The 24972-nt window shown below is 32.8% G+C and overlaps 1 protein-coding gene across 1 annotated transcript in view; it reads left to right on the plus strand.

The window, feature by feature from the left end:
• ADGRV1 (adhesion G protein-coupled receptor V1) overlaps positions 1–24972 on the plus strand; it is a 671454-nt gene that overhangs the window by 244993 nt on the left and 401489 nt on the right. Inside the window, exons 79-83 of the mRNA XM_051971448.1 lie at positions 4018–4202; positions 9373–9622; positions 10226–10365; positions 13146–13306; positions 24406–24506. Coding sequence (XP_051827408.1) covers positions 4018–4202; positions 9373–9622; positions 10226–10365; positions 13146–13306; positions 24406–24506 — 837 coding nt within the window. The remainder of the gene's footprint in view (positions 1–4017; positions 4203–9372; positions 9623–10225; positions 10366–13145; positions 13307–24405; positions 24507–24972) is intronic.

Here is a 24972-nt window from a genome sequence, read left to right on the forward strand (position 1 = left end):
CATGATTGTTGCCATCTCAAGGAAGGGAAAAAGGAGAGAAGGAAAAAACAGAATTTGGAACCTTAAACTTTAAATAATAATGTTAAATAATTGAAAAAAGTATGGAAGGGCAAAAAGATCTTTAAAACATTAAAAAACAAACAAACAAACAGATTTACCTAATGACAGAGGCATTGAAAAATAAAATAAAGAGAGATTTCCTTGGATTCAAGAAAATTTGAATTCAAGTTTATTCTTGACATATGTTGCTTGTGTTATCCTGGACAAATCACTTAATCCTTCAATACTCTAAGACTTAAATTTCAGAGAAAGTGCTTACCAGGAGTTCCCATATTGATCAAATTAAAATCCTAGTCTATCTCTGTTCTAATACCTTCGTGAGTGTTAATCACTTATTCTGACTCTTTTTAATAAAATTATATACAATTGAGATGAGAAACAATTATGACAAGTTTTCATAAATTCATTTATCATGAGTAACAATATTTTATGTTTTTATATCTCCTAACTTTCTCAATATATACTTTTTCTTCCTCCTCTTAAAGAGTAATACCTTATGACAAAGAATGCAAGAGACATAAAAACAATTCAGCAAAACTGATCAATACATCAAGCAAATCCAATATTATTTGCACTTCTACATGCCCATAATCTTCTGTCTTTGCAAGGAAGGGAAGGAAGTTCGTTTTCATATTTCATCTTGGGGTTCAGGTTCTAAAATTATAATTCTACAGCATTCAGTTCCACTTGGGGGTGATTTTTTTGGTTCTATTTATTTTGTTTTATTTGTGAATATTTTTAATGTTGCCTTCTTCATTTTGTATCAGTTCATATAGGTTTTATAGCATTATGTTCATTCTTTCTTAAAGCAAATCAATATTATAACATTGAATTGTATCAATGCAGCACAGTTTCTTTTAATAATTCTCCAAATGACAGACATCCATTATACCTTATTTCTAGCTCATTCTTAGAATACTAAAGTGTGGCTATAAATATTTTGTTACAAATAAGACTTTTTCTTTTTCTTCATTACTCTCCTGGTATATACCTAGCAATGGGATTTCTGGTGGAAAGGATATAGATATTTTAGTCACTTTCTTAGGTATAATTTATGAATAATTTTAAAAATAAAAATCTTTCATCTTATTATAATGCTAAATATTGCTAGGAATGTTAAATATGACTGCTAAAAACATTATTTTTAGGCTGTGTTTTTGATTTTGTGAGCATAGGGAAACTCAGTAAGGAAATTACTTATATCAATATATATGAGTGAATATCCAAGATTAATTTCAAGAGGTAGAATTTGAACCCAGGGCTTTCTAGCTCTTGAATCATCTCCTCTTCTATCATAAGAGTATGTCTCTTCAAAAATATATGTTTTAATGAATAGAAAGAATATACCTTGAGGGGAGAAATCTGGAAAGGTGGGGAAGTAGGTCAGTAAATCTCAAATTCTCTAGATTTTCCCCACAAACAGAACAAATTTGACCTCAGGGTGAACATAGGCTGATAAAAAATCAAGAAGACTTGGGGCAGAACAGGGGCCCTCCTGGAGACAACCCAAGAAGATCTGAAGAAAACCCCTGGGCCAGGGATTAGCCTGTGTGGAGTGCAAACACTTTCCTAGATAATCCCAGAGAAACAGCAAGTGGGGATCCCTGGGGTGAGTTGGTTGTGGCTGAAGCCTCTGCAGGAACCACAGAGACTTTCAAGTTCTGAACTACTTGTAGAATTGGGAGTCTGAGTTGTTGAGGGAATCTTGGGTGATTAGGAACTCCAGGCTCAGTTGTGCTGCAGAGATATAACCCGGACTAGAAGGAACCAGCACCCAGTGAATGCAAAAGCAGTGGGGCCAGGATGCAGCTGATTGTGGGCACTTGCTAGAAGGGGGAACGTTTGATTTGACGTTCTAGGACAGAGGAAAAAGCTGAAGGGAAACTAGAGGCGCCATCCCCCTCCCTCCACAATTAGAGGTGTTTACACTAATACTGCTCATTTAAAAAAAATTAACTGACAAAGAAGAACCAACCATAGAAACTTACTTTGGGAATAAGAAAAACTGAGGTTCATCTTCAGAGGAGGACAGTGGAATAAAAAAAAAAGTCTCTTCTACCTGAAGGTATAATGTTAAATGGCTATGTGCCCCAAAAGAATTTATAGAAGAACTCAAAAAATACTTTAAAAACTTCACTGAGGAAAAAATAAAAAAATCAAATCAAATAAAAATATCCAAGAAAAATAAGATTATGAAAAAAAATTAACCAACTAGAAAAGAAGATACAGTCTTAAAGATGAAAGTAACTCTTTGAAAATTAGGATTGGAGAAGGGAAAGCCAGTGAAACTATTACGAGACCAAGAAATAAAAAACAGAATATAAAAGATGAAGAAAATGGAACAGAATGTGAAAACAGATCTGGAGAACAGATCAAGAAGAGAAAATATAAGAATATTTGAACTGACAATAATGTAAGAAATAATTCAAGAAAATTGTACTAGAGTGAGAGAAAATGAGGGTAAAGTAAAAATAGAAAAAAAATCCATTGACCACTACTACTTCGAAGAAATCCTTTGTGGAAAACACATAGGAACATTACTGCCAAATTTTGAACCCCCCAGATCAAACAGAAAATTTTGCAAGACATTAAGAAAATAACAATTCAAATATGCTGGAACTACAATTAGAATTGTACAAGATTTATTAGCAGCTACAATAAAAGACCACAGCTATCTATCTATCTATCTATCTATCTATCTATTTAATATACTAGCAATCAGGAGAACTAGGCCTGAAGCCATGCATACCATATTCAGCAAAATTATCCATAATATTGAATGGAGAAAAATGGACATTCAACAGACTTGCAGATTTACAGGACTTGCAACTAAATCTGAACTCATTAAAAAATTTAATATATAAGAGTGAATATCCAAGATTCATTTCAAGAAACTTAACATGAATATATTGTTTGTTTTTTACATGGAAATGTATACCATATATTTAAGATCGATACCAGCAATTGGGTAGTTCAAAAGAAAGGTTGAGACAGAGTTGAGTAGATTCTAAAAGAAGCTAAACTGCCTCAAAAAAGATTAAAAATAGTAATTATGTTGTACAAATGAGGTGCAGAAAAAGAATAGAGATATTGGGGGGCGGAAGAAGCTCATAGTTCTGAAAACATATGCACATCAGGAATGAGTTAAATAGACAATACTATATATGTATATATATATGTGTGTGTGTGTGTATATATATATATATATATATATATATATATATATATATATATATATATATATATATATATATACCATGAAGGATATAATACCCTCCAAAATCTATGAAGTAATAAGGGAGAAGGAATGGGCAGAGGGGGAAACAAAAATTGGGGGAAGAAGACAAGGAAGGAATTCATGGGTGAGAGGAAGTGTTAAGTAATAGCAAGGCAAGTTAAGGAGCAGAAGTAAAGCAGAAAATAGCAGGGATAGGAAAGAAGAAATATATACAACACTACAACAAGGAGCAGGAGTGAATGTAGATATTTATATATATTTGTGGGTCTGGATGGGTGTGAATTTATTTGTGTGTGTGTGTGTGTGTGTGTGTGTGTGTGTGTGTGTGTATACATGTGTGTATCTATATACCCATTAAATATATCTGAGCTTAACTATAACCTGCTTGGGGGATATCTGGGGGATGAAAGGGGAAAAAAGAATAAAGTAAAAAATTATACAACAGAGAACAAAAGAACAACCTATAAGGAAGCAAAGAAAAGATGGACACTCATGAATGTAATTTCTTTTCCTATTATATATCTTTTTTTGAATTGGAAATTTATTGTTATATATTCTGAAACTTCCCTAACGTTCTGCTTGGAACATGACAATGTTCTCTTTTGTTTTATTTTCTTTTTCTGTCTTTTTCTCTTCTGTTTTTTTAATAAAGTTTTTTTTAAAAAAGAAAGAATATACCTTTCGAATCTAATGTGATGTTCTATTTCTGTCTTTCCCAGATAACGTTTGAAGGAAAAAAACAAGTTTTCAGTGTTAGAAGCAGAAATCTTTTTTATGACATCCTTTGTACTCTAATTAATCCACGCCGTAAGGACACTAGGGGCTTCAGCCATTTTACAGAAGTGACTGAGAAGTTTGCCTTTTCTCTTCTGACTGATGTTACCTGCGGATCTCCTGGTGAAAAGTGACTATCTTTTGCCATTGAATAAAAATATATGATAACATTACTTAAATCTTTCTTATTTCTATTTCATAATATTTTAATACCGTAATAAGTGATGTAAATATGTCTATGTGCATGTGTTTATAACATATATAATATAAATTAATACTCTTGCATTTCTCAATGCTTCAAAGTTTCTTTAAAAAATAAAATCTATTGTTAACTACCACTAGACCATACAATAGCTAAAAGTGAAATGCTGACTAGAAAACAGATGAAAATAACTCAACTCCAAAGTTTAACAGTTATCAGTAATGTTGCTTTATACTACTGATTTGATTTTCCCAATGGAACTATTGTTGAAGTCAAAAGTGAAATGTGTATTTTCTAACCACACTCAAGCTATCTTATGTGAGTTAGCTTGATTCAGCTCAACCCTGAAAATAACATTTAAGTTCATGATAGGGATCTTACAAGAGGAACATATCAAAAGAAATGTTAATAGCTAAATTTAAATTTTTGGCAGACAACCTTTGTCATAGAGTGATGGACTGCTTGAATGTGAAACATTAGGTTTAGTTAGTTGTCTAAGTGGCATAATATATAATGGCTTGATTACCTGAGTCCAAAACCTGCCTTTAGATATTTACTTGGTCATGTGATTAGAGGCAAGTCATTTATTCCTAACTGGAACTAAAGACTAAAAAGTTCCTGAGTCATTGTACCTTATATATTAGATGCTTCTTTTGTTAAGCTGAATTGATCCATGGCTTGCTTACTACCTCATGGTGTATAAATTCTTAATCAAACTATTGGATCCATTGAATTACTTTTCTGATTTTCTGCTTTCAATCTATTCTGCTCAGCTGGATTTATTTCTTAATAGCAACATTACTTCCATTTTCAAATTTCACAGAAGCAGTTGTGAAATTAGTCTTTTCACTTTTCTCTTGTTCTTATCTTTCTGGGTTCAATTATGGATCCCTTCTGAGATTGACCTTCCACCTTGCCTTATAATTAGTAATCAGATTCTCAAATCATACAACAATACTAATGTCTATATATTTTCCCAACAACGATAGCCTTGTCAGGTCCTTGAATCATTCTTGAATTCTGAGCTGACTTAATTCAGCCACAAACTTTAAAGGATTAATATATTAAACATGTAATTTGTAAACCACAGAGGACTTTATTATTATTAGAAACAAAACATAATTTTGTTGTATTCATGTAGTAGAAAAAAAGAAAGTAGTCTTCATGTTTAGCCTAACAAACATCAAATAAAATAATTCTTTCCAAATACACAGAATAGAAAAAGAGAACTGTGTGTAATATTACAGAACTCTATTATTTACTACTTAATTTTCTTTTAAAGTATATAAGTTCAACCTGCCCTGTTTCTTTCTGGCCTTCCTTTTTTTGTATTAAAAAAGGTATCTCAATTAGTCTTCTATTTTTATTAGTTTCACTTTACTATTTTTGAAAAGCCCTCTTTCATTTTTGTGAGTCTTTATAGTATGTCCTGTGGAATTTCATTAGGGAGAAAATTCAATTGAGGGTTGAGCTAAGTAGCTGTTTCTTTAAAGGAAAATGAAAAATTACAGAAAGTATTTCTATATGTTTTTATATCAAACCATCCTCTAATTTATCAGATGAAGTATTAATCTGAACATTCAATTTTTTTCACAAATTTGTAAAACGTCTCCTGCATGTAAAACACTTAGGTATTTCTTTTATTTCCATGCTTATTTTGCACCCAACAAGGCTAGTATTATCATTGTAACTCTCTATTGTTTTCCTATCTATCTGATGCCTTAGTCATAGTAATTACATTGGCTGGAGAATTTCCCTTTCTTACCTATTAATCCATGTCCATAGCTTTCTTCAAAATTTTTCTTAAAACTCATTTTATACAAAAAAAAATTCTTCAAAGATACTTCTGTTTTTAGTTCACAAACGATAGTTTACAAGTTGAAATCTTAGAGTTAAAGGGACCTCATAGTTCATTCTGCCCATGGAAAATTAGACTCAGGAAGGATAAATGCCATGTGCAAAACCAAAACCATACCTACCAAAGCCAGGATTTGAATTGAACTGTTAATCCAGTGCTCCCATGTGTTTCAAATTGGTATTCTCCTTATTCAATAAATGTAATGAATTTCTATTGATTAAATATCCTTTTTATCCAATGGAATTTATAAGATGGACATAGGAATAGGATTATGACATAGAATGGAAAAAATAATAAAGTACATATATAGGATAGAACTTTTGACATTATTCATGTTAATATTATGTTTTAAATGAATTGAGTGAGAGACTTTATAACCTATCCCATTACCCTACTCTACTTATTCCTTTACTCCATATCATCATCATCATCATTGAGAGTCTTGATTTGAGACTATTTTTGCTCATGTTTGCTCATATTATTATTTTTTAAATAATTTTTTATTGACAGAACCCATGCCAGGGTAATTTTTTACATTATCCCTTGCACACTTCTGTTCCGATTTTTTCCCCTCCCTTCCTCCACCCCCTCCCCCAGATGGCAAGCAGTCCTATACATGTTAAATAGGTTACAATATATCCCAGATACAATATATGTGTGCAGAACTGAACAGTTCTCTTGTTGCACAGGGAGAATTGGATTCAGAAGGTATAAATAACCTGGGAAGAAAAATGCAAGCAGTTTATATTCATTTCCCAGTGTTCTTTCTTTGGGTGTAGCTGCTTCTGTCCATCCTTGATCAATTGAAACTGAATTAGATCTCTTTATCAAAGAGATCCACTTCCATCAGAATACATCCTCATACAGTATTGTTGTTGAGGTATATAATGATCTCCTGGTTCTGCTCATTTCACTTAGCATCAATTCATGTAAGTGTCACCAGTCCTCTCTGTATTCATCCTAGTGGTCATTTCTTACAGAACAATAATATTCCATAACATTCATATACCACAATTTACTCAACCATTCTCCAATTGATGGGCATCCATTCATTTTCCAGCTTCTAGCCACCACAAACAGAGCTGCCACAAACATTTTGGCACATACAGGTTCCTTTCCCTTCTTTAGTATCTCTTTGGGGTATAAGCCCGGTAGAAACACTGCTGGATCAAAGGGTTTGATAACTTTTTGATGTTTGCTCATATTATTAAGAGAATTACCAAATTCACCAATTTCCCCTTAATTACCAAAATGAATGAATAAATTAGTCAAGGTTTTTTTGCCATTATCACAATAATTCCTTATACGAATCATGTTTTTTTTTTTAATTTTATATGGAATATCTATAAAATTCTGATGTGAAATGAAAAGTTTCCCTTTTATAAATCTTTAGTAAAATGTACTTTTATTCCACTTATTCACATATACTTCTTAGTTGTCCATTTTGTGTGTGTGTGTGTGTGTGTGTGTGTGTGTGTGTGTGTGTGTGTGTATAAGCTCCTTGAGAGCATTTTTTCTTCTTTTCTACTTCCTCACTGAAACTGGTATAATTTTGAACACACAGTAGGTACTCAGTCCCTGTTTGATAGATGTTGGTTCTGTTCTCTGGCTCATTTACTTCAGAAAAAGCAAGAATGAGTCAGAAAAGCTCATATGGCAGTAGTGGCAGTTAAACAAAAAGCATGAATTATTACTATTTCTCTCCTTGGGGCCTGATTTTTATCCTATTTTCTTTTAGGATGATGGGGTGAGGTAAGAGTCTTGAGAGTGTGGTCCTAGGCAAGTCACTTCACTTTTCTGGGTTTCAGTTATCTCATCTGTAAAAAGGGGAAGCTACTCTAAACCATTTAGGTCCCTTCCAGCCCTAAATCCATAATCTTATGAATCTTATGATCTAAGTAAATAGTGTTTACTTTGACTTTACAAAGCTAACTAATGATTGTCAGACTTAATACAGTGTGTCTTAGAAGTTTTATTGCAGTTTGAAGCCTTAATACTTTAAGCTATTGGCTAATAGCTTAAAGCTTCATTAAGACTTTTGGGACACTGATTAAGAAAGAATATTTATTTAAAATGGTGAAACCTTGAGCATAATGACTAAAATATTTCAAAGGGCATAAAGCCATTTATACTCAATTTAATATTTTAATGATATAGGTGAAGAGTTGATAACTATGTTCTATATTGGAAGAAACATTTTCCACTTTTGAACTATTTCAATGTGCAAAATATGTTTTTAATTTAATCACCCCTCAACCAAATCATATTTTAGTTTAATCATAGTTCAAATCATGCTTAGACAATAACTTTTGAAATTTCAGTTTCTTTTTCCAGTAAAATGATTGTTTCACAGCATTGTACAAACATCATATTGGTATTGTTACTCTCCTTTCCCATTCTCATGCATTAATGATTATTTGAAAGCAAAGGTATTCTACTTAATGAGAAGTACTTTTTAAGGGAGGTTTAGTTTAACTCTATAAAGTTTGGTATATGTCTGCTTGCCATCACATGAAGGTACACTTGTGGTATTTCATTGAAATTCAGAGATATACTGAATGCTACAAAACATATTAAAATTATAATCTCTTTAAGAGAATAGTTTTATATCCAGTTAATGAGAAAATTGAAAAATTTACAAAAATATTCAGCATTTTGCTTATGAGAACTTAGTATTAATATTATCCATTTTAAAGACTTAAATATAAAAAGATTATGTACAGTTAGATATAAACATGTGTTTTACAATATTAATTGATCCAAATAAAATAGAAAGGAAGACAAAAGCATCATATAGATTTCAAGGTAAATTAATGCTGTATACATAAATTAAAACTGTTTTATAAAGGGTCTTAATGTCGAGCTGAGGAGGATTTATTTTATTCTAGCAGTAATATTTTTTATTTTAGGCCCCTGAAAGTTTTTGATGGAAGGAGCAACATAACAGCAGGTCAGATAGATATCATTATGGGAACTCTGTTTTCATAGTCATATATCCTGCCTTAAGTCACAGGAAACTCAAAAATTAATGTCATGGATTACAAAGAGAACCAATAAATATATAGAGAGAAGGCTCCATGCACCTATCACTAATCAAAAAGCACTTCAAAATACATGTCATATTGATGCTAGTTAATGTCACCTTAATGTACAAAGAGCTGCATATTTAAACAAATATGATTGTGAATATTTCTATTTGTATGCTATTTCAATAGAAATCTTTCTTTTCTATTTCAACAGGAGCAAAACCATCCTTGACAAATGCCCATATTTGTCAATATTGGCCCTTCACTGGTATCCACAGCAAATCAATGGACACAAGTTTGAAGGAAAGGAGGGGGATTATATACAGCTTCCTGAACGATTATTGGATGTCCCGGATGCAAGTATTATGGCTGGTGAAAAGAAATGCACATTAGTACAATTTACAGAATATAGCAGCCAACAGTGGTTTATAACCAGTAACAATGTTCTGGCTCTGAACAACAAGGTAGTTTTTCATTTCAAAGTCATTTCTTGTTCTCATGGAATCCATGTTTGTTTCTCTGTTAACCTCAGTAACCTCAGCTGACTCATCTTTCACCACTGAGATGTCTTTCCTTAAATCTCTGGACCTTATGGACATGATCCCCTTATTAAGAACACCTTTTTTTCTGTAGATAATATGTGATATTTTATAATTAAAATACAGCTAAAACACATGTAAAATATTTGCTTGAGCTTTTGAAAAGTGAAATTCTAATAAGTGATGATAAAAGAAAGTGACTCAATTTCAAGCAAATTCCAAGTATTTGACGCCAAAAGAAACAGTGAAGCCAGTAAGTAAAAACCAAACAAATGGAATGGTTAGTAGTTCTTCTTCTCAGTGTTAATATGAAGCAAAATGGAGTCATGTAGAAATAAGTGAGAAGCATTTAGGAGCATTTTATCCGTGAGTGGCCTAATAATAATTGAATAGGGAAAAACAGTAAGAATGAAGCAATGATCTAAACTAAGTGTGGCGGGGGCAATTTTGGTGATATTAGTTGGAAAACTTGAGTGGTTTTACCATGCTTATTTTTAAAATGTATTAAAATTTATTTTAATATTACAGGTTTTATCTTTGAGTGTGAAAGGACAGAGTTCATATCCACTGACAGACAATAATGAGATCCTTTATCGGATATATGCTACAGAACACCGGATTGTTCCTCAGAAATCCTTGTGCCTCCTTTGGAATCAGGCTGCTGCAAGGTAGTTTGCATGATTGTAGTTTTTTGTTTTCTAGGGCAAAGCTTCTTAAACTGTGGGTTGCAACCCCACATGCTGTTTTATAACTGAGAATGAGGGTTGAAAATGATCTGGCAACAGTAAATGGTTTCTGAATACAACAACCCAAAATTAATTGCAAATCAAAGACAAAATGAATCTGGGTTGTTTCTGGCAGTACTTGCCCTGTTGCATAACATGACTTGATTCTGAACATACTACGTGCTCACTTTTCACTGCATATGCACAAAGACTTCTAGAAACATCTTGGCTCAGATTTGAGGTAGGGTCACATAAAAATTTTTCAGGCAAAAAGGGGTCATTAGTTGGAAAAAAATTAAGAATCCTTGATCAAAGAGAACCGGTATAGGTTGCGCTAGATCTGAATATAATTTTGTTACTCATTTCTGATTAACCCTATGGATGGGTGAGCATGAATAGATAGAAAATATTAGTGTTGAATAGGAAGATACATGAAGTCACAGTCTTTAAATAATATGGCCAATTTTCCTTCCTCCATTCCTTCTTTCATTTCTTCCTTCCTCGAATTATCCTTTTCTCATTTCCTTCCTTCCTTTTTTCTTTCCTTCCTTCCTTCCTTCTTTCCTTTCTCCCTTTTGCCTCCTTTCCTCCCCTTTACCTCCCTCCTCCTTTCCTTCCTTCTTTCTTTCTTTTCTCCTTTCTTCTTCCCTCTCTTCCTCCCCTTTTCCTACAACCCTTCCTTCATTTTTTCCTTTTTTCCTTCCTCCCTCTCTTCCTCATTCCCCTACTTCTTATCTTCCTCCCTCATGAAATGCTAAAAAGCCAGAAACATATGTTGGTAGAAGCCACCTTAATTATATAATGAACTAATCTGTGAAGTTGAAAAAATATTCCTTTCTCTGCCTTCAGAGAGTGCCTTGCATTCATGGAATTTACTACAGCTATGTAGTCAAACTATGCAAAGTCCTGTGATGGAGGCACTTTTAGCAAGAAAGAGTATCTGGTGTTAGAAAGTCTCCATTTGCGTCTTCATTGTACTTCTTGTTTATTATGTCAACTTGGACAAATCACTTAATTCCTCTTAGCATGAGTTCTTGTCTGTAAAAGAAGGTTGCTTCTATTATGTATTACAGGGTTAATGTGAAGACCAAAAGTGCTAGAAAAACATGTTAACTGTTTTTATATTTCCAGGCCATTAATGACCTGATATAAAGTCTCAAGAATTTATTTAGTCTAGGGAAAGATTTCATGTTTCTATTCTAATACTGATGCAGGAATTTAGTGTATAATATTACTTAATAAATAGTTATTAAATTGTTTTAAAAAGTTAACTAAAATGCTAAAATGATAACATTCATAGGATCATAGACTAGGGAACTGAGAGGTAATTTAGTTCAACCTCCTCATTTTTCAAATGAGGAAACAGACTCACAAAAATTAAATGACATGATTGAAGTAACATTAAATGTAAGTGTTCAGGTCAGAGTATCAGTTGCAGGTCTGTCCTTAACTCTGAATGTAAGGTTATTATATAGTATTAAACTGGGTAAGCAATTGGTAAGGAAATTCAGGAGTAGGTAACTGAAACTTTGGAATTGGGGAGCAGATTGACCCTCTATAGCTCTAGTTCTAATATTGTTGACTTCTCATAGTTGATTAAAATTGAGACTTATGATTTCTAACTTCTGATCTCAATTCTGTTACTTGGGTCTCTGACTATAATCAATAACTCAAGTTTATCTTTGAAATTAGGGGTTAAGAATCCTTTGCACTTAGAATTTTTCTTAGAAATTAGGGGGAAACATGAAATAAATTTTGGGCTTCTTTACTCCCAGCTCCATCTTTCAGATTCTGAAATATTTTCCAAGTAAAATGCTTAGCACAGTGCCTGCACATAGTAAGCATTTAATTAAAATATTTCTTTCCTCAAACCTTTCTCTTCCCTATCTATAACATATCTCTATTTCTTCCTCCCCTCCCCCCCCCATCTCTTTCTGTCTCTGTCTCTCCCCACATGTCCCTCCCTCCATTCCTCTCTGCCAATTTGACAATTATGCTTTCCTTCATCTATGTCTTTGATGACATTATTGAATAGTCAAAACAATTGAATTTTTAATAAACTAGAACCAAGAATGGAATCCTCTCTTATATCAGTACTGTCCTAACACCTTTATGTTAGTGATTTCTTCTACAATTATTACGTATACTAAACAAAAAAAAAAAATAAAAGAATGGAAAACAAATTTATTTTTTATGACATTGCATAAGACTGCTTAGATAATGTGGCTATATATCTTTGATGGGCTGTACTGTCAGTTCTGGGAAGAACTTGCAGAAATTTGTGGTTCAAAAATAAATATATGAGATGCAGCTTTTTTTCCTATTTCTCCCCAAATGGAGTGATTAGTACAATCTAATACAACTATAATTGCTCTGTAGACTTTTTTTTAATACAGGTAAAGCTGATTTTTTTATTACTACTGTTAAATTTAATTGTACCTTGATTTTAATTGCATTTCAAAAAGTGTTATTATAGAAATTCTCTAAATACACAGTGCATCTTTGGGTTTAGTTAGTTTTACAGCCTACTTTTCCACATTAATTGTATTCTTCTTGTTTTGTGCAACCAGTTCTCAGCAATTCTGCTTAAGCATAGGTTTTACTTCAGGATTGACTAAAGAACACTTAAGTTCAACAAATGCTTTTACTTTGCAATCCTTCACAATGCCATAAGTGTTCTAATAAAACGAGAATGGTAATTTTCATTGTTGTTTCTGTTCTAGCTGGTTGTCTGATAGTCAGTTTTGCAAAGTGGTTGATGTCACTTCAGACTATGTGGAATGTGCCTGTTCACACATGTCAACATATGCCGTTTACGCCCAGACAGATAGCTTGTCTTCATACAATGAGGCCTTTTTCTCTTCTGGATTTATTTGCATCTCAGGTCAGTTGATTCTTAACATTAATTATGATAAGAAAAATAAAAATATCACCCATTTTAAAGTTGTACATATATAATAAAGAACATTAACTATTCATGAATACTTCTCATGCCGTAAGTTTTTATTAAAATATGTTTGGTGCTGGAAAAGTAAAAAACAAAATACTACATAAAGTTTTGAAAAACAATTATTATTTGCTTTTTAAAGAAAACCACCTTCATTTTATGATTAAACATTTTACCTGACATCCTAGACATGAAGCCCTAAAGGGATATTCTTTCAAACAAAAGTGTCTTGTTAAGGCCTGATGATTATTATAATTTATCACCTAAAACCAAAATGAAGAAAACTTGATTTAGCACATTTTATTGGTCCTGTGAATATAAATTTCACAGCAAATAAAGTGAATAAGAATATTAATAAGTTTTGAAACATAAAAAACCAAAAACTTTTTTGTTTTTTTAAGAAGAAAAAGAAATAGAAAAAATAAGTCCCAAAGAGAATATACTTTACCTATAAGAATAAATTAATTTCTCTAAGATGTTTTTTTCTGGAAAGCAATGTGAATATTCTATTAATATATTTTAAATTAATAACAAGAAGCAAAACTCTCTCAATAAATACAATAAATAATCTTTTAAACATATGAATCTATAGTATGTTATAATTAACTCATATTCTTAAAGAAGATAGAGAAGGAAAGGAAGCAGGGAGCAAGGAGAAGAAGAATAGCTATGATGGCAAGGGAGCATGAAAAAAGAAATGGAAAGACAGAGCCCCCCAAAAAAGAATACCATGGAAACAGAACAAAGAAGAGAAGAGACAGAGATGGAAAGATAGACACAAAAATAACACAAGGAAATACAAAAAGAAATGCATTGCTCAATACAAATAGAGAGAAAGATGCAGATATCCAGAAAGACAGTCAAACACATATAGAGGGAACATGGAAGGGTCAAATATGTGACACTATTGACTAAATTTAGATTTAAGTTGTGTGTTCAACTCTAGTTGTACAATTTCTTGTACAAATAAACTTTTATAGAGTTATTTCTTTATGACATGTTAGGAAAGCTTATGTAAGGTTTTTATAATTTTATATGTCTTTATGTACCTATATAATTAATGATATACGTATGAGAAAAATGTATCTGTGAGATGTAGTTTTGATGAATATGTCTATGTATATATATAACATGTATTTGCATAAATATGTGTATATACACACATATATATATATATACACATACACACGTGAGAGTGTGTGTGTATGTATGTGTGTGTTTGTATGTGTTTGTGAAAACTACTCTCTGATACTTGTCTTGCAGGTAAGACCAAACTAATTAAGCCAAGGATTAACTAAGGGTCCTTGCCCACAGCAACAGGAGAGACAGCCTGAGTCCAGGTGCAAGGTTGCCTAGTTAAATTTGCCTATTCCTTCCATTGGCTCTCCTTTGTCTGTTATAGAAAAGACCACATCAAAGTCACAAATAACAGAAGCTGTCCCTTCTTTAACACAGTGTCCTAATCCACCGAAACCCCATTTACTATTCTGTGGCAGAGGAAAGATCTACAGATAATCCAGGGTTTGCTGTCATACTGAAATGCCAAATCCTTTCAGTTCTGAGCCATTAAATGGCAGAAAACATCCAGGAAGTTTATCATCTCTGTCACGGAAGAGAAAGAAATTCATGAACTTTACACTGTAGACAACTAACTGGCCCCTGATATTCTACATGCATTCTACCTTTCTACTTTTGTTCACATAATTAACTCTGTCTAAAATACCTCCATATATCCTCACCATTTGTCTACTCCTACAAGACCTTGAAGGCTTAGATCAAAGTCTCACCTTTTCCCATAAGCCTTTCACTGTCCTAGCCACTGGCCTCTGTGGCTCCTAATAGCTTTTCATTAATTTCCAATCTATTGTGAGCAAAAAGATTATTATTAATTTTCCAGGTATTTTTGGACTCCCTAACTTAGATTATAATCTCCTTAAAAACAAAAATTTGTAATTGTAATGCTCCCACTTAGTACCCTGTGCCATACTAAGTGCCCATTACCTGCCTTGAGATGGTGATGACAGTCATCCTTGCAATTTCAGCACCTGCACATTGCAAATATAACATGAATTTTCCTCAAAAAGTCATTAAGGTTCAGTATTAGGGGGGAAACCTTTTAATTAAAAGTAAAAGAAATAAAAATAAACATCAATAGGAAAGCATGATGTCTCTTACCATATTATGGCAAATGGAGAAAATATTTTCTCATTCATAGTCAACACTACTAACTATTGAAATCATTCAATTTATTAGATGTAAAGCCCTTTACCCAGAATATTTTGACTCTGTATATAACACAGTCATTATTAAGGATCAATTAAGGATCAAAGTCACTGTTCAGTTACTCATATTATTTAGTTTAAAAAATGACAATTGTCTTTGCAGCTCACTTTTTTTACTTGTCATATTAGTAATCTGTATCTGTATCTGTATCTATCTATAGCTATCTATTTGTCTGTATCTATATCTGTATATATAAAAAGAGAGAGAGGCTTAGAATTAGAGATACCCTGTTCATTTATGAATTTTTTCAGAAAGCAATAATCTGACATTTAAGTTTTATTATATCTGTTATCTATTATTTTGCTCCAGCTGTTTCTTTGGGCCCATAGGATTTGAGATACTGTTCTGACTCTCTGTTCTGTACCCAAGCACATGCATAGACTTGGTTTAGGCCTAGGAATGAGAGAAGTCTTCCTGTTCTCACACTCTGTATCCAATTAGATACTCCACACCAATAGCATAGGAATGATTTTACTTCTGGCTCACATCTGATGCTTCCCTCCTCCCCCCAAAAATAGAGCAGTAGAAAAGCCCTCAGTACAAAATACTACTAAACACAGGCACTCAATATAAGGACCACTAAACACAGAACATATTTAAACTTGCCTTTGACAACAAACAAACATATTTAAAACAGGATTCAGTAACACTTCCTGTTAGGCCTTTGGGAGTCAGAACACAGATTGTAGGATTGCTGATTGAGTATTTTATAATTTCATCTCACCTCTACAAGTCCATTCCAGACCCAAGTCTCCTATCATCTTTGGTCTAAAAGCATTTGTTCTGTTACTTGCAAACAGCTTCTCCTCTCATTAGACCCTGGACCTAAGTACCTTTTGAAACTAAAAAGTGGCCTGAAAGCCTGGACATGTCCAAAGTGAGAACTTTCCTTTCTCAAGAAAGGAAACAAATACATAACAGGAGAGACAGCTTGGGTCCAGGTGCAAGGTTGCCTAGTTAAATTTTCCTATTCCTCCCACTGGCTCTCCTCTGTCTGTTATACAAAAGACCACACCAAAGTCACAAATAACAGAAGCTGTCCCTTCTTTAACACAGTCTCCTAACCCACCGAGATCCCTATTTACTGCTACTGTTCTGTGGCAGAGGAAAGATCTACAGATAATCCAGGATTTGCTGTCATACTGAAATGCCAAATCCTTTCAGTTCTGAGCCATTATATGGCAGAAAACATCCAGGAAGTTTATCACTTCTTCAAGGCCCAAGCAATGTTATTATATGCTTAGAATTTTCACAAGTTTTTAGCAGAACTCATGTTCCCTGGAATGGTACCTATAAGTCAATTTAGCCTTGAATACACTAACAATCATAATAACATGTCTTATTATTTTCAAATGTGCCAGCCAATCACTAAGTTGAAAATGTATTATATCTTTGCATACAAAATGTATTCAAGATATTCCTTGAACACAACAGGTCCTTGTTGAATTATCTAGCCTAGTTATGAAAGTTATGAAAAAAACTGACATTTTAGGTATTATTTTTGTGATCAAAATTCTCTTTGTATTAGTAGCAAGTTCCTTTATCTCTTTACTTACATAATTATTTTTATTTCACTATATTTTTTGACATAAGGTAGGGCTGAGAGTTCTCGAAATTTTGTTACCCTAACTAGCCTCATTCATCAAATTCTTATATTTCTCCATAGTAATTAGATGTTTCTGCCAAACATTGGTCCATCTTTTTACTTGGTACCTCAGAAGTTTCTAAGATTCTATTTGATCATTTGTACATAAATATGTGCTTACATACATTATTTACTGGCTATGTATTTTTCTGGACACAAAAACACATGATTAATTTGCTATATCTTTTGCCATATCATTAAAATCTACTTTATATATAGATATTTTTCCTTAATAAAATGTTTCAAAATTTTATTTCTAAATCTGTATTTTAAATTCCAGTAAGAAATATTGTTGATCCTTCCCTCAAATCCATCTTACTTTAATTCTATGATATTTTGTTTTCATGATAATATAAATTTTGATGGGACAAGTAGAAATATATCGGATGGTGAGCTAAAGGTACAAGGCATGAGTGAGAAAGAATGAGAGAGAGAGAAAGAGAGGGGGGAGGAAAGATGAGAGGAAAATAGAAAAGAAGAGGAGAGGGAGAGAAAGGAAGAGAGAGAGAGACAGAGAAAACACTCTTTGTGAAGGGTATGAAAATAAAACAAACAAATCCTTCCCATCATAAGGCCTACCTAGATGTTGAATCTTTTTATTGGTAATACTGTGCAGAGTTTGTGGTCACTATTTGTGCCTGAAGTGCATTCCTGGAAAGAAGTCCAGAAAAGATGAACTAACACAACTAAAGGGAGAAAAAGATTGCTGTATGAGAAATTTTCTGTTTAGAAAGTTGAAGCCTGGAAAAAAAATGTAAATAGTCACTAAAATCTTGAACTAATTAATTAAACAATATTTATATAACAGAAGTAGAGCATTCCTCTCAAAACTCTGAAGAAGCAAAGTGAAGGGATAAAAGAAAAAGGATTAATTGCTTTATATTATTATTGTTGCTCCTTTTTCAATCATGTCCAACTCCTCATGACCCCATTTGGTCTTCTCTTGGCAAAGACTCTGGAGGAGGTTGTCGTTGTCTCCTTCAGCTAGTTTTACAGATAAGTAAACTGAGGCAAAAACAGTTGAGTGAGTTGTTCAGGGTTATACAGCTAGTAAGAATCTGAGGCCAGATTTGAGCTCAGTAAGTTGAGTCCTCCTTCAAGCCTAGCACTCTCTCTATGGAGCTTCCTAGCTGTCCCAATTTTTCTATACAAGTAGTAATAAGAATAGGGGCATCATTATTCCCAAGTTGGTAAAAACTAAAAATATAAGCACAGCTTTAAACTGATTTAGATATATCAGTAAATTATAAATGATAATCATAAAAGTTCATAGGGGAAATTCAGCAAGCATTTATTAATTGTTTTGGCATTAGGAATACAAATATAAGGTGAAAATTGTTTTTTCCTTTAAAGAACTTAATCTGAATCTGAAAGAAGCTGAGTCTGAAAGATAAATAGGAAAGAATATAATAAGAGCATATATATCTGATATATATGCTCTTATTATATTCTTATTATATATTTTATATATATATATATACATATATATAGTTTTTTAAGGTTAGCAAAGCACTATATAGAATTATCTTACTTTATCCTCATAGCAATTTGATATAAATGCTATTGGTAATTCTATTTTATAGGTGTATCTTAAAGGTTAAGACTTGTCACAGAAGTGGTCATTATCTATCATAGAATCTGAATTCATGTTTTTTCTGAATAAAATATTAGACAAAAAACCAAAACCAAACAAAAACAACCTAACATCCTTTCCTTCTAGGAGCTTACATTATAGCGAAGAAGACAATAATGCAGTTATGTAGGTATATTCAAAATCATATATAAATTATATACAAGGAAACTTTTGAGGGGAAGACACTGACAGCTGGGGATGGTATGAGGGAGAGCAGACCCTGAGAAGCCTGGGAAAGGCCTTCTTCACTAGATGTTGTCTTGGACAAAATGGTATTTCTGGAGGTGAGAAGAGCAATTATTGTATGTTATGATATGCCCTGTAGTATAGTATGCTGAGATCTGGATAGAATAGATATCTTTGTACTGAACCCCTGAACTTTACGTTCCTGGGCCTCAGTTTAGCCTTACTGGTTCTCATCTAAAAGATGAGGCCTTAGCCAACTTAGTTATATAGTTTCCCAGCCCATAGTAGATTAGAAACAGCAACTGAAAAGACAAACATAATAACAGGACCAAGGGTGGCTGAGATCACTTGAAGAAACTGAAAAAATAAAGTAAAAAACAAATTCTAAACCGTACTACTCAATATACTGCTTAAGTCATAAGGATTTTCATCCTGATGAGCCTGAGTCAACAAAAAAAAAATTAGATTGTCTACTTTTAAAACAGTGAATTATATGATACATTTTAGAAAGAATCATCAAAATATATTTTAAAATATTTTCAATTAAAAAGATAAGCTTTAGTCACAGAGATGTGAAAACCTATTATATAGAACAACTTCTTTCAGAATGTTAGCTAAATGAGGAATAACTGTGTGTATATCCATACATGCATACATACATAAATATATACATTCAAGCAGTCTTGCATTTCCAATTTTATGATTAAGGCTGACCACAGCAAAAAACTTTGGAGTTACTGGCAATAATATTTTTCTTCTAAATTTAATGTTATATAAGCAAGTGTTTTTATAAAGATAAGTTAAAATTATTTAATCCTTCTCCTTCAGTTTGATAGTACTGAGAACTGGCATGTGTCTATCAATAGTGTATTATGTTCTGTACCAAATTAGACTATGTCTACCTATTTCCCAAAATATAGGAATATAAGAAAGATCTGTGCCTTTATAGGCATAAAAGTCCACATAGGAACGTCATAATTCTCTTCACCAAAGCAGAATGAATTCTATTTGTGACTTAATGATAAGTTCCAGGAAGGTGTATGAAAAGAAAGAAGGTAAACAGTCTGTTTAAGTCATACAACTTCTAAATATTAAAGACAGGATTTGAGTCCAGGTTTTCCTGACTCCAATAAGCCATGTTGTCTCTAATACCAGAACGATCAATTTAGTTTAAAAAAAAAATTATCCAGTTAACTGATTGCTTTGAGATATAAGAAGCTATATAAATTGGGGGAAGATTACTTTAGTGTACTGTAGTTACAACCTTAAGAACTTTCTAAAATTTGAAAACTGCTTTGAAAAATTTTTATGACACTATGCTGTAGTAGTCTGAGAGCTAAAGAGACCTGGGTTGTAATCATACTTATGTAATCAAACAGTTGTGTGATTTTGAGCAAGTAACTTTTGGGCCTCAGTTTCCATATTTGGATAAAGAAATTGAACCAATAAGTTACAGTTTCCCTTCTAATTTCAACATTGTATGATTCTCTTCATGAGACTTTGTTCAGCATGAATAAATAAATCAGTGGTGATGACTCATTTGCAAGAACTGGTTATCAACCAACAAATGGAAAATAAAGCTGCTCCTGAAGTGAAGATACATGAAACGGATAGCCTATGTGTTGCACTGATACCTAGGAAAAGTTAAAAATGCTAAACAAAAGCTTCCATCATCCATCTATGAAGGATTTATGAGAGGAAATGAATGGAATCCTAGACTCAGAAGGCACAAGTGGGTTATTCTGTGGCTTTGGACTGAGCAACATTACGAGTGAAATCATAGTTCACTGAAGTAGCTATGATGACAGTATGATATGGAAACTTCCATAGATCTATAAGTTCCTTTCAGAGGAACCAGAAAGTCAAAACCATTTTCATAATAACACTAAGACATTTTGATTTCTAATATGGTAACAAGAGATATAATCTGTATAAACAAAAGTTGTTTGAAGTCCCCAATAATTTTTAAGAGTGCAAAGGGATCCTGAGATTAAAAAAAAAAATTTGAGATCTGCTGCTCTGAAGTCTTGATTAAATTCATTTATGGATTCAACAAGCATTTCATAAGGACCTACTCTGTGATAGGAACTGTGTTTAGCTAGGCTAAGATACTAGGCTAAGCTGGAAACAAAAAGGTAAAATTGAAAAATAGTTCCTACCCTGAAGAAGCTGATATTCAATGGTGGATGGGGAAAAACACAGATAATTAAGTACAACATAAATGAAGAAGCTGATGAACTGCGTTGCAAGTTAAGAGATACTTTTTTTCCCAATAAGCTAGATATGTGCAAAGGCATAAAGATAGGAGGTTGAAGGCCAAAGGCCCATTTGATTGCGTCAGAGAGTGGCTGGTAAGATGGTCTGGAGGCATTTTGTGAAGTATTCTACATGCCAGAGATGTCTATATATTATCCTACAGGAAATAGGAAACCTGTGGAACTTGTATAAATTTGAGAGTTAAATGAATGAATGAAGAGTCAAATGTGACTCCAAGGTTACAAACTTGATTGACTACAAGGTTGGTAATTTCCTTAACAGAAGTAAGAAAATCAGGCAGATGGATGGAAGGTTTGGGAGAAAGATTATGATTTCTTTTATAATCACTTTGAGTTTTAGGGGTTAATGAGACATCCAATTGGAAATAATAACAGAAACAACAATAAAAGAATAACTCATATTTTCAAAAGATTTTAAGGTTTATAAAGCACTTTACAAATGTTATCTCAAGAGTTCCTCACAACAGCCCTGTAATGTGGGTGCTGTTGTTATCTCCACAAAGTTAATGTCTCAGAAAGGATTTGAATTTAAGCCTTACAGATTGGAAGTCCACCACTATGTACTATGTGGACTACTGAGCAGCCTCACATGTCCACAAGGCAGCTGATGATATAAGACAAGTGCTCAAGAAAGAGGCTAGGACTGGATGTATACATTTGATAGTCATCTGAATGGAGATGATAATTAAGCCCAAGGGAACTGAAATGATCACCAATAGAGAGAGAGAATAGATTACATAAGATATTGCATTATATTTCCATTTCAGGAATAGGGCAAAGAAAAAGTTATAAATGTTTAGGTAGAGACCTTACTTGTGACTTAAAATTTTGTATACTTCCACACATCATGAATATAAATAAATCATAATCAAATTGTTGTAGGTTTTAAGGTAGCATAATGTGCTTGAAATAATTGTAGTTAAGACACCTGGGTTCAAATCCTATCTCTATCCGCAGTTTTGTAACTATTAGTAAATCATTTTATTCCTCGCTTAAATTTCCTCATCTTTAAAAATGAATATAATAATAACCATAGTACATAATAGCTCACAGTAAACTTGTCTTCATTTTTTCATGAGGATCAAGTGAGATAATACATGTAAAGTGTTTTAACTTAAAGGATGGTTTAAGTGCAGTTATTATCATATTTTAGACCATTTAAAATGTTCACAAGGAAAATTTCAGAAAGTAATATCTAAATCCTGACCTGTTATTTTGGTATTTCAATACTATTTATTAGTATTATTAGTGTTTATTTATTATTAGCCAATATCTTCTTTATCTTCATCTCTTCAATGTCTCCATTATTAACAATTATATTTTGACTAAATGCAAAATGGATGGTAATGTGTTCAGTACATTAATGTTAGAACATCTAGTTTCTGTCAGGAAAGGTGCAAATCTTAGCAGTCACCTTAGTTCTTGTGTCTTGATAGGCACATTGTGTCCTTATGTGGGTGTCTTTTTTGGAAGAAGCCCTAACACCTGCACACCTGTCTACTCTGTGGGAACACAGAATCCCATGGCAACCTTCCCAAAAAAAAGAATTACTCCAGATTTCTTGGCCAACCTTCTAGTCTTGGGTTATGCAAAGTCAGTCTCACCACGTAGTATCCTTTCTACTATATTAAAACAAGGGGCTGCTATTTAAATCATTTTCCAAAGGCTTACTGCAAGCACATCTATACCAGGAAAATGAGTCATAAGTACCTTTCAGATGTCCATTTGAATTGTGCCAATCCTTAGTTTCCTTTAAACAAAACAAAACAAAAATAATCCAAAAAATCCTATTTGCATTTTAAGAATATGATGGTGGTAGAGAGACAAGTTTATTTTCACTTACTTATTATGAAAGCCTTTTTTTTTTTTACAGCTTTAAAAACTTAAAAGTAGAAAGTCATTGTGGTAAAGAGGTTAGAGAACTGGCCTCTGAGTCAAGGAAACCTCACTTCAAATCCTGTTTCTGACGCACACTAGTTATGTAACCATGAGTAAGTCACTTAATCTCTAGGATTGTAAATTAATGACTAGCTACCCATCTGAATTAGGGAGGGAGGTACCTCAGCAGGAGCTCCTTAAACTGATGAAATCACAGATCTAGACAAAAAAGAAAGGCAAAAAAGGATAGAGACAGAAAACCCCAAGAGAGAAAATACTAGAGTACTGTTTTACAAAGCTATACTTATCCTGCTTCTGTCTGGGTGGGACAGATTCACATCTTAATATTAGTTTTAAAAAACGTTCTTAGATTAATCAAATCAAGGCCTTATAATTGGAGCTTCAAGATAAAGAAATAATGGAATAGGTTTTCTTTATCCCCTGGTGTCTGAAATGTAAATAAATGAGTACAAAGTACATTTAAAGACAGTGATTAATTTAATTTCTTTTAAACCATTTAGAAATTTCAGATTTTATGCTGAAAGGCAATGAATTGTGAGTGATTGGAGCTTTTATTCTTAGTTTTGGCACCCAGTTGAATGCAGTTGCCTTTAAAACTCATAATTATCACTGTTGTAATTATGTAACTATTACCTATAGATAAAAAGGGTAATTAACATAGGTAAGTTTTTGTAGCACAATTTACCATTTTATACTTGCAAATATCATCTCTGTCCCTGAATCCTTTCAATGAGCCACCTGCTTTTCTGACAATAAAAGATATCAGTATATCCCTCTCATACAAAATCAGTGCCAGCTGGTCCAAATAGTGAAAATAATGTCAAGCAAAAAATAAAAAATAAACAATTTACCTAAATACATACATTATAGATCCTATTGAACACAAACTTTGATTGGGAAAGCTGCCTTTTTTGCTTAGTTAATATAATGGCTTCACAAAGTAGACCACATGGCTCAACATAATATCATTGAAGTTAAATCTTTCTTAATGTTAAGCAGTGGAAGCTAATCAGTCTTCTTTATTTTATGTCCTCAGTGTTTTTCTCAGTATACTAGCTGTTTGTTCATGAATTTTAAAGCAATTTCTTTGTTTGCTTCTTTTCTGTTTCTACAGGTCTTTGCCTGGCCATTCTTTCTCATATCTTCTGTGCCAGGAATTCGATGTTTGCTGCTAAGCTTCTGACTCATATGATGGCAGCCTCTTTAGGTACTCAGGTAAGGCCTATTGCATCTTTCAGAGATTTCAATAAGATGATAAATTTGTTTTCCACAAAGAGTGAATCTGCAAAGTTTTTCTGCCAGTTATAAGAATTGGTTGTGCAACTAGAATCTAATCCAATCTTAATTAAGAAAATTTTATTTCTTTTTGCAAGAGAGAGAGAAATCAGGAAGTAAAAATGCAAAATATTCTTTGAGCTTTGTTACATTGAGAAATCCTTGAACCTCACAGAAGAAATAATGGATGGAAAGTTTTTTGAAACTCTTCTCCTCTGGTCAACTTTTACTAATACTAGTATATTTTGTGTTATCTTGTTCAATAACCTATTAATTTAGATGCCTTACTATAAAATTTCCTTGTTACAGGGCATTTAAAAATCTATAAGTAATAAAATGTGGGAATTATCTAGTCCCCTTCTCCTCTCATCTCTTATAGAAGGTTTAATATATGAATTTGCATGCC

The sequence above is a fragment of the Antechinus flavipes genome, chromosome 1 (genome assembly GCF_016432865.1).
Source record: "Antechinus flavipes isolate AdamAnt ecotype Samford, QLD, Australia chromosome 1, AdamAnt_v2, whole genome shotgun sequence".
In the NCBI taxonomy this organism is placed as follows: domain Eukaryota; kingdom Metazoa; phylum Chordata; class Mammalia; order Dasyuromorphia; family Dasyuridae; genus Antechinus; species Antechinus flavipes.